Genomic DNA, 10,298 nt, shown 5'->3' with positions numbered 1-10,298 from the left:
TTATAGTGCAGGTACACACACACACACACACACACACACACGAATGTATGAATGTTAAAACAGTAACAGTCTTGCGTAGACTTGTAAGTCACTTTAAGTTCGAGTCGTCCTGAGTTTTGTGTGTGTGTTTTCTCTTGTTGTTGTTGTTGTTGTTGTTGTTGTGTAGCTGCTGTTCCAGGAGACGAACCCCGGCGTGCGGTACGAGTTCACCCTGAAGAAGAACAGCTCAGAGGAAAATGATGTGCTGGAGTCTCAGTACCGCTGGAAATACGGGGCCTGGACAGACTGCAGCGCCACCTGTGGACAGGGTGAGGTTGTGTTGTACGATTAATAAAAACTCTTTGAAAAGGGAAGAATAAATACCGCTCTAAATAAGATTAGTTTTATTCTTACTCTTTTATTCTAAGGACATTAAAGACCAGTTTGTGCTTTAACATCATGAGCAATGTTCCTTGATCTTATCATAAACAAATTAAATAAACAGAATAAAAAATAGACATGACTGAATCATTCTGGAAGAAGAAAGTGTCCTTATTCACTGATGCACATTGATGTACACTTTGCTGTACCAGAAATTACACCTGACATGAAGAGTAACACACAAACCCTGCAAACACACCCAGGGGTTCAGCAGCGGTCTTATGCGCTCCAAGCTAACAGCCGGCGTGTATGAAACGCTGTCTCTCACTCCCTTTGTTCTTTTCTGACCTCTAGTGGACAAACTGTGGAACAAAAACACACCATAGAGCTACAATTCTATATGATATTTGTCAGATGTTAAATTATAGGTAATATCCAGTAATTATTGCCCCCTGTGTGGTTTATGATGACCCCTGGTCCTGCAGGTGAGCAGCAGCAGCCTGTGCGGTGTTTCAGATCAGGTGTTGGAGTGGTGGAGGAGGAGCTGTGTGACCCCAACACTCGACCCGAGGACAGACATCGCCACTGTAAGAACATGGACTGTCCTGCCAGGTCTGCCTCTGCTTTCGTTTATGTATTAACTTCCTCTGGAGACCTGAAGCTGAAGAGTTAATGTCTAATCACCAGGTGGTGGGTCGGCGGATGGCAGTCATGTTCGGCCACCTGCGGTTCAGATGGAATAAGGAAGCGCACAGTTCTGTGTGTTAGAACCGTGTCTGGAGAGGAGAGAGTGCTGCACCCCGGCGACTGCAGGAAACTCCCCAAACCCAAAGCAGCTGTGACCTGCAACAGGAACGTGACCTGTGGCTCGGCCTGGGCTGTGGGGAACTGGAGCGAGGTGAGGTTCTGGGTGTCACTGGGTTACGCAGGATGGATTGGATAATTACATTATTTTATTATGGTTTATTATTATTTTATTGATTACTGGGTAAAAAGGATTAGCCCACTTAAGGCCCGGGTTCAATTCCCTGCCACTGCCCAAACCCCAGCCACTGGATGCAGTGCTGGCCCCAAGCCTGCATAAAAAATGGGAGGGTTGTTTCAGGAAGGGATGGCCTCTGTGGCGACCCCTTGCCGGGACCAACAACAACTGGGTAAAAAGGATTATGGAATCATGTGATGATACAGTTTGCATGATGACAGAATCAGTGAGTCCCAGCATCATGGAGTTACAAGATCACAGGAACACAGATTAAGAAAATAAATGGATCCTAAAGTTGCTAGTTAACATCATATGGTAATGGGATCACTAGAACGCAGTATTGTGGGGTAACTTGATCACTAAGTCATTGTACACTAGAGGACAGAATCATTTGATCACCAAATAAATTGATCATAAAGTTTCCAGTAAACAGACACATGGTGCCTTAAGACAAGACTAGGCACTAGATCACTTTGTTATGGGGCAGTAGGTCACCAGGTCATGAGGTACTAGATCACATGGTGATGGGGCCACTGGGTCAACAGGTTGTCAAATCACCAGATTACCAGATCATGTGTCACTAGATCACTGGGCATTGGGTCACTAGATTACCAGGTCATGGCATCGCTGGATCATTGGGTCATGGTTCACTAGATCACTGGGTTATTGGATCACTAGATTATTAGGTCATATGTCACTAGATCACTAGCTCACATGGTCAGTAGATCACTAGGTCATGGGGCACTTGAACAGAGGGTCATGTGGCACTAGATCAACAGGTTTTTAAGTCACTAGATTATTAGGACATTGGGTCACTGGATTACCGGGTCATGGGTCACTAGATCACTAGGTCATATGGTTCCTAGATCAGCAGGTCATAGGGCACTTGAGCAGAGGGTCAAACGGACACCAGTTCACATGATTATCGCAGGATCACATGAGGAAATAATGAAGGATTCTGTGAGGATTTCCTTAAAGGAGATTTTCATAATAAAGTGGTATAATGTTCATGTGAATGTGTGTGTAATTATCACACTGACCTCAGGAGTGTGTTTAGTGTGTGTAAGCGGGGTGTGTTGTGTCTCCTGCAGTGTTCTCTGTCCTGCGGTGGCGGTGTGAAATCCCGTAGCGTCAGTTGTGTAACAGAACCCCAAATCCACTGCGACCCCGTGACCCGGCCTCGATCCACAACCTTCTGTAACCTCCAGAGCTGTTTCAAGACTCGACCGCGACCTCCGACCCCGACTCGGACTCCCGATAACATCACGTCTAATCCCACACCCACACCGCACACGCCGACTCCGCGTGTGTTACACGAAGACGATCAGGATTTCATCTTGGTGACTAACAGCAGTGTGAAAGACGACACCAGGGACGAGGACGAGGACGAGGAGGGCAGCACGGACCTGCAGCAGCCCCCGGACGGACCCGCGTACACACCGGGCTACGACTACATCATGGAGGACGACAGAGAGGACACGCGCACTGTTCACACACCTCTCAGCACTATACACACACCTCAGACTACAGTACAGCCACACGACATGGCAACTACACACACACACATTACTACAACACAACCAGCCAGGACAAGAATGATTACACACACACCTGCCCGAGTGACCACTAAAGCACCCACACACACACTCACACACAGCAGGACCTCCAAGCAGAGCATCCTGAAAATAAGGCCGAGATCACACAACCCCAAGGTCGTCAGTAAGAAGAGCAAACACACACCCAGAAGCCCCAGCAGGTCCAAAGGGGGCAGCAAGAATACAGGGGCATTCTGGGTCGTGGGCAACTGGAGTGAGGTAAAGATCTTATACACCTGTAAAGTCTCTACCCATTAACACTAATAATATTTACACACCGTGTGTGTGTGTGTGTGTGTCAGTGTTCGACCTCCTGTGGTCTGGGAGCAGTGTGGAGGTCAGTGGTGTGTAGTTCTGGTCGGGATCCTGACTGCAGCAGCACCGCCAAACCCGAACCTGCACAACACTGTAACCTTCAACCCTGTGCTGTGTGGAGAAAGGTGTGTCACACACACACACACACACACACACACACACTGAGACACGATGTCTGTAAGATACTAGATTGTGTTGATCATACCCATTGAATTTCAATATGTGTGTGTGTCTGTGTGTGTGTGTGCATGTGTGTGTGTGTGTGTGTCAGTGCACTGAGGGGTGTGTCAGTGGGATGAAGTACAGGGATGTGCAGTGTGTGGACTCTAAGAGTGGACGAGTGTTGAGACCCTTTCATTGCTCAGACCAACCGTTGCCACCACCTCCTATACTGGAGTGGAAACACACACACTGGGGACAGGTACTCACACACACACACACACACACACACACTGGGGACAGGTACTCACACACACACACATACACACACACTGGGGACAGGTACTCACACACACACACACACACACACACACAAAAACGCACAAAATGTTGGTTTAATTCATAGTTGCTATGCTATTTTTCCAAATAAGATCTGTCTAGAGGTAATAGGATTTTTTTATTTTTTGAGACACTTAAATAGGAACGGGTGTATTCCAATCAATGTAATTTTATTTGTATAGCACTTTTAACAGTGCTCATTGTCGCAAAGCAGCTTTACACAATCAGAAGAAATTGTGGAAATTTGTATGAAATATATGAGGCAATTTGTTAAAAAATAAAATGATTAGATCTCTGATGAACGAGCCGAGGGTGACGGTGCTGAGGGAAAAACTCCCTGAGATGGTAATAGGAAGAAACCTTGAGAGGAACCAGACTCTACAGGGAACCCATCCTCATCTGGGTGATAACGGATAGCAGGGATTGATCTGGACTCATACTGTGTGTTAGGAGGCTGGAAGTTCAGTATAACAGGAGATGTGGAGAAGTTCATATGGAGACCAGTTTCTGTTATTGGAGGCTCAGGTAGACTGTAGGAAACTTCAGTCTATTGCGTGACTACAGTCACGAGTCCTCAGAGAACAGTTGTCTGCATCAGTCGAGGACAGGACTTCATGGAAACATGGAACCGTCCCCAGTCACTACACGCATCCCAGGCAGACCACACGGGGCATTCACGCAACGATATCTCCAACCAGAAGAGGGACACCAGGACGAGTCAGACAAGTCCAGAGGGCAGAGGGGGTCTGGATCACTGGCAGCTCAGGAGCGACATGTGTAGTGAGACAGAGAGTTAAAGAGAAGAGCTCTTCAAATGTAAAGAGAGATGCTTCAAATGTAAGGCTGGGATCTATAATCACACCAAGGTCTTTCACTGTTGCACTTAATGGAACAGAAAGGCCATTTAAAGTTACAGTGTGATCAGAAAGCTTACTTCTAGCTGCATTGTAGTCCTAGTACCAGAACTTCTGTCACACATTCCTCAAACTTATGAAGCTGTTTTTTCTCATCTGGTTTTGCTGATACGTATAACTGTGTGTCATCATCATAACAATGAAAACTAATACCATGTTTACAATTTATGTTGCCCAAAAGAAGCATGTAAAAATAAAATAGCAGTGGGCCTAAAACTGAACCCTGTGGAACACCAAACAGAACATGCAGAATAATCACCATTTAAATCTACAAACTGATAACGATCAGTCAAATAGGATCTGAGCCAGGAGAGGGCTGTACCCTTAATCCATACTACATTTTCTAATCTGTGAAGGAGAATACTATTCATTTCAAAGGTTACTCTGTCTCTCTCTCTCTCTCTTTCTCTCTCTCTCTCTCTCTTAGTGCTCTCAGAGCTGTGGAGGTGGAGTGATGGAGCGCTCAGTGTTTTGCCCGGAGCCTGAACGCTGTGATGAGAGTCTCAGACCCAAAAACTCCGCCCCCTGTAACCTCCAGCCGTGTGTGGCGTGGGTCACTGGACCCTGGCAGCAGGTCACTATCACTGCTATCGTCGCGTGCAGTAGAGATGTAGCAGAGCAGCATATTTTATTGACTCCTCTTACACCACAGCAGTTGAACAGGAACCACAAATAGAGCTGTTGTACAAAATGGGGGCGGGGCTTCAAGTTGTCATGTCACTAAATAAATTATAATCTACATAGATAAGAAGAGAACAGCACGACTCGTCCTGTTATTGACATTAGCATATCGGTAATGAAAAAGGGTGGAGGGGGCGTGTCCTTATTTGCAAACTCATGCACATCTGTAGATTGAAAGTGAAGAGATGCTCCAGATGTGTAATATAATATGGAATGATCTGTGTGTTTTCAGTGTTCAAAGAGCTGTGGTGGAGGTGTACAGAAGCGAGTGATCAGGTGTGTGAGTGAGGGATCAGGAGAGGAGGTGAAGAGCTCGCTGTGTCTGAAAGGTGACAAACCCGAGAGTTCACGCAGGTGTGCAGAGGAGGAGTGCAGACCTGAGAGAGGTAACGACAACACCTGTGTCAATCACACGCCTTATGACATTTATACTACAGCTAAAGTCTCTGTGTGTGTGTGTGTGTGTGTGTGTGTGTGTGGTAGGTATGCCGGTGTGTAAGAGAGACAGCATGTCCGCTCGGTTCTGCGCCACACTGAAGCTGCTCGGTCGCTGCATCCTGAACTCCATACGCAAGCAGTGCTGCCTCACCTGTCTGATGTAACATCACTGAGGTCACAGAGGTCAAAGTGCAGAGGTCACGCTGGATCATTCAAGGATTCAAGGATTCTTTATTGTCATACCAGCACACTTCCATGTTATGGTACAAACCATCATCATCATCACCCAGACTGGACCAGGAGCTCACATACTCTCACACACATACACACACACACACACACACACATCATCTAGTTTTCAGAGTGACAGACGTCTGATGGAACTGGTGTGAAATGCAGTAAATGATAATCAGGTTTAATAAGGAGCGCTCTACAGGAGACACGTGGGTTAGATCACTCCTCCCGTGTAGAGGAGGCGCTGAGCCAGCACGAACACAAACCTCATGAGACTGAAGATAAACAGTGTGTGTGTGTCTGACTGTAATCACGTACTGTGTGTTTACACAAACAAACTGTTCTTCAGTCCAGGTGCTTTAAAAACCAAAACCTTCTCTGGTGCTTTTGACCAAAACACACTGACATGAGACTTATTTTAAATTAATATGTTGTGTTTCATTATCGCTGCAATAATCTGCTCATTTCTACAAAGTACATGAATGTGTGTGTATGTGTGTGTGTGTGCGTGTGTGCGTGCGTGCGTGTGTTAGTCAGGTCTCTCTAGCATGCTGATTAGATGACTTGAGACATGGGTACTGAGTGTGTGAGAGTGTAAAGTTCATTAAGCATCATTAAAGAGTTTATTAGACCATGTTAGTGTGTTAATGGGTGTGTTAATGGGTGTTAATTAGTGTATGTGGGTGTGTTATTGGGTGTGTTAATTAGTGTATAGTTAATTAGTGTGTTCATGAATGAGGACGAGGTGCTGCAGAAAACAAACCCATTTCATACTGGGTCTATTAGACTGAATCTTTTCTTATTTCATCCTGAATGTTTTATAATAAATTAATTATTTCATTCTGAACTCTTCATGCTGAATTACAACAAATATAATTTTATATAAAATCTTTTATAATGAATCATTTTCTTTTCACTCTTAATCTTTTTTCATCTTTATAATGATTCTTTTATAATAAATGTTTTTTTTTTCATTTCAATCATTTTATATTGAACTTTTGTCATTTCATACTAAAGCTTTTAGAATTAATTTTTTATTTCATACTGAATCGTTTATGATGAATCATTTTACTTTCACCCAGTAGTGTTGATACCAAATCTTTTTTCACACTAAATCTTTTAGAATGATTCTCTTAGAATGATTTCTTTCTTATTTCTCTGGCTGAATCATGCCAAATCTATTGTAATGAATCAGTGAAATGACACACTGAATCATTTTTAAAATAAAACATTTTCTTTTCATCCGAACTCTTTATATATATTAGGTTAAATCTTTTAAATGAATATTTTATAATATGTGTTTTTTATTTCTTCCTGCATTGTTTGACATTTCATAGAGAATATTTAGAACAAATCTTTCCTACTGAATCTTCTTGTATTAGACATGATTCATTAGTCCTGTGTGTTATACTCTTCCTGTTTAAATCATTCGTACTCAATCTCTCCTCTCCAGTGTCTCCTTCATTATTCTCTTTCTCCTGTACATTATTGTATAGTAATAAACACTGTGATGAGAAGTGTGTGTTATTCACCGTGACTTGGTGTGTAACATCTACATCACACACCAACACCACACCTCTTTTATAACACCTTTATCAGGCTGAGTTGTTTGTTGTTATACTGTGTAAGGGAGGATGTACAAGTGTGTGTGTGTGTGTGTGTGTGTGTGTGTGTGTGTGTGTGTGTGTGTGTGTGTGTGTGTGAGAGAGAGAGGAAATGACAATAGAGTGTAATTCAGAGAGGACAATGCTCTGTCTGGTTCGAGAGAAGACAGACTACAAAGGAAGTGCTGAATAAGATAGTGATGTTTGAACACACACACACACACACACACACACACACACAGGAGGTGTGAGGATCTATCATAGATGCCTACACTGTCCTGTGTGATGTGATAAGCTGGATCGGGGCTGAGAATCACACTCAGGTCTAACAGCGGCTGATGCGGCGTCCTCATATGACCATGTGACAGGAAGTGACACGTACACTCTGTAGATAATATAAAAGTAAGAAATAGCCCTGAGTGGGTAAGAACTCGCCCTATCATCTGGAGGTCATGAGTTCACATCCCAGGTGATGCTGTAGTCGGGGTTTAGAGAGCTGAGGTCTCTCGGAGAGGTGGGAGTCACTCTGCCCTCTCACGTCAATCACGGCTCTACAGCCAATCAGGAGCGTCTGAGCTCATGCAGTCAGAGGGAGCGGATAGCGCTGTCTTATCGCCGCTTACAACAGTTTGTCGTCGGCCGGCGTCACGTGGCTCTGATGAAACGTGTGGTGTCTCCGCCCTCCCTGGTCCATGGTTGTAGCTTTAATGTGGGAGTGGCCCTGATGACACGTGGGAATTGAATATGATTGAAACCCCCTCCCCACCCTGCAAAAATAAAAATAAAAAAGATATGCATCCTGTTCTGTAAAAAAACTAAAAACTTCAAAGAAATCCTGCAACTTATTTTTAATGACCAGGGGCGGTGCTCATATAATATGCAAATTAACACACGGCGTAATTTGGCATCCCCTGTGCTACACGCACCTGCAGGCGCCTCACGCCGCCGGAGACTCTACTGTCACTCCAGACTGTTCCTGAGGATCGACCGGACTGGGACCGGCACCGGCACCGGGAGCACGGACGATGTGGGCAGTGAGTGTACAGCACACACACACACACACACACCGGGGTGTCCAGGGGTGTCGGTCCTGTTACACCACACACACTGGTGGTTCATGTCATCACCATCACACACCTGTACATGTCACAGTGTGTATCAGTCAGACCTGGTCTGGAGATTACTGTTTACTGCTCACACAACACTTTATAATCTCACATGTAAAGAAATATTTAAAACCCCTAAACACACACTGAGCACTAAGCAGCGGTCTGGGCAGAAGGATCAACATTACTTTAATTAGCAAATAAATAAATAAATAAATAAATCAGTGCAACAGGAACTGTAATGTTAACACTGTAATGTTACAAAATTCAAAAACACTAAACACTATTACTTCATTAATTACTTCAACAATTCAGTTTTAGCTAGTTTAATTAAATCTCAATGAGTGACTTCACATTTTCATGAGGATTAAGTTATAGTAACTCACTTCTTTTACTGAGATCAGCTGTTAGATTTACAGTGGAGCACTTCAAAGTGAAAATATGAACTAATCCCAGTCAAAATATTCACTTTATCTTTTCTAATTAATATCTATTGGTGCAGGTGTTTGTTTACATTGAGACAGTAGCGCATTAGTAGATTATTTTACAGTAGATTATTAAATCCCACACATAACTGTTCATAACATCACTTTTACTCCACATTTAGATTCACTGATGGTGCAGATTAAACTTCAGGTAGAGATCTAAGGACTGCAGGAGATTCAGTAAAGTCTAGACAGAGGTCGATTTAAGACGCGCCCACAGTTTGATACATGTTCAGGACGCTGTCAAAACTTGCGGTTTATAGTTTTTCTCAGTTGCTTTGGTGCATTTCTCACAACAGAATTAAACTTTGCACAATAGTTAGTTCATCCTCCACAACATGTAGTCGTTTTGGCACAACCTTGTGGTGGTTTCATGTTCATTTCGTCTAAAGGCAAATGCCTTTGGACATGAAGCAGTTGAGTACAAATATCTAAAGAATGGTCACTTTTGACTTGCTATTCATCATGAATGTCACAATTATCTATACTTGTACCGGCTGAATAGTCATTGTCCTTACAACTAATAGTCTTCATTTCATTGCTTGTGTCATTGCACTCAAAATTGTTGAACATCTTGTCAAACAATTTGTACACCCATTTTGAAAACCCTATTTTTAAGGAGTTTTCATGAAAATCTCCATAAATTACTTTTCTCAGGTGAACCTTATCTCACACTAATGAAATTGGTGTGTGTTACTCTTACTTGCCACTAATGAAAAGCCTCTTCTACCCAGTAACAGGTGAATCGCGTTACAGTATCCCCTACTCTACAAGTATATATATAATGTAAACCAACAGACAGGATTGGCATGAGGTGCATACTGAATCTACAAAACTGCAGAACATGGAACGTCAGCCTTGTGGAAGAGGGGTGAGGATCGGTGGAGGACGAGGACAAAACCGGGTAAGAAGAGGCCAACCACACGTTCCTGACGAAATCAGAGCAACACTTGTGGATCATGTGATAAACCATGGCCTCACAATGGCCGAGGCTGGTCGAAGGGTGCAGCCAAATGTTGGGAGAACTACTGTAAGTTCTATTATTGAGACATTTCGTCGGGAAAACAGGTGAGCATACTGTAATGT

The 10,298-nt window shown here is 43.6% G+C and overlaps 1 protein-coding gene across 1 annotated transcript in view; it reads left to right on the top strand.

Annotated features, from left to right (window-relative positions):
- Positions 1-6,541, top strand: part of adamts12 (ADAM metallopeptidase with thrombospondin type 1 motif, 12) — a 20,760-nt gene extending 14,219 nt beyond the window's left edge. The window contains exons 15-24 of the mRNA XM_053480452.1: positions 1-11; positions 167-313; positions 851-972; positions 1,048-1,258; positions 2,434-3,156; positions 3,240-3,377; positions 3,524-3,673; positions 5,092-5,238; positions 5,578-5,731; positions 5,829-6,541. The exon at positions 1-11 is cut by the window's left edge and continues 234 nt beyond it. Coding sequence (XP_053336427.1) covers positions 1-11; positions 167-313; positions 851-972; positions 1,048-1,258; positions 2,434-3,156; positions 3,240-3,377; positions 3,524-3,673; positions 5,092-5,238; positions 5,578-5,731; positions 5,829-5,947 — 1,922 coding nt within the window. The 3' untranslated portion in view covers positions 5,948-6,541. The remainder of the gene's footprint in view (positions 12-166; positions 314-850; positions 973-1,047; positions 1,259-2,433; positions 3,157-3,239; positions 3,378-3,523; positions 3,674-5,091; positions 5,239-5,577; positions 5,732-5,828) is intronic.
- Positions 6,542-10,298: the final 3,757 nt, after the last annotated feature.

The sequence above is a fragment of the Clarias gariepinus genome, chromosome 21 (assembly GCF_024256425.1).
Source record: "Clarias gariepinus isolate MV-2021 ecotype Netherlands chromosome 21, CGAR_prim_01v2, whole genome shotgun sequence".
NCBI classification, from domain to species: domain Eukaryota; kingdom Metazoa; phylum Chordata; class Actinopteri; order Siluriformes; family Clariidae; genus Clarias; species Clarias gariepinus.
This window is presented reverse-complemented; position numbering and strand designations above follow the sequence as displayed.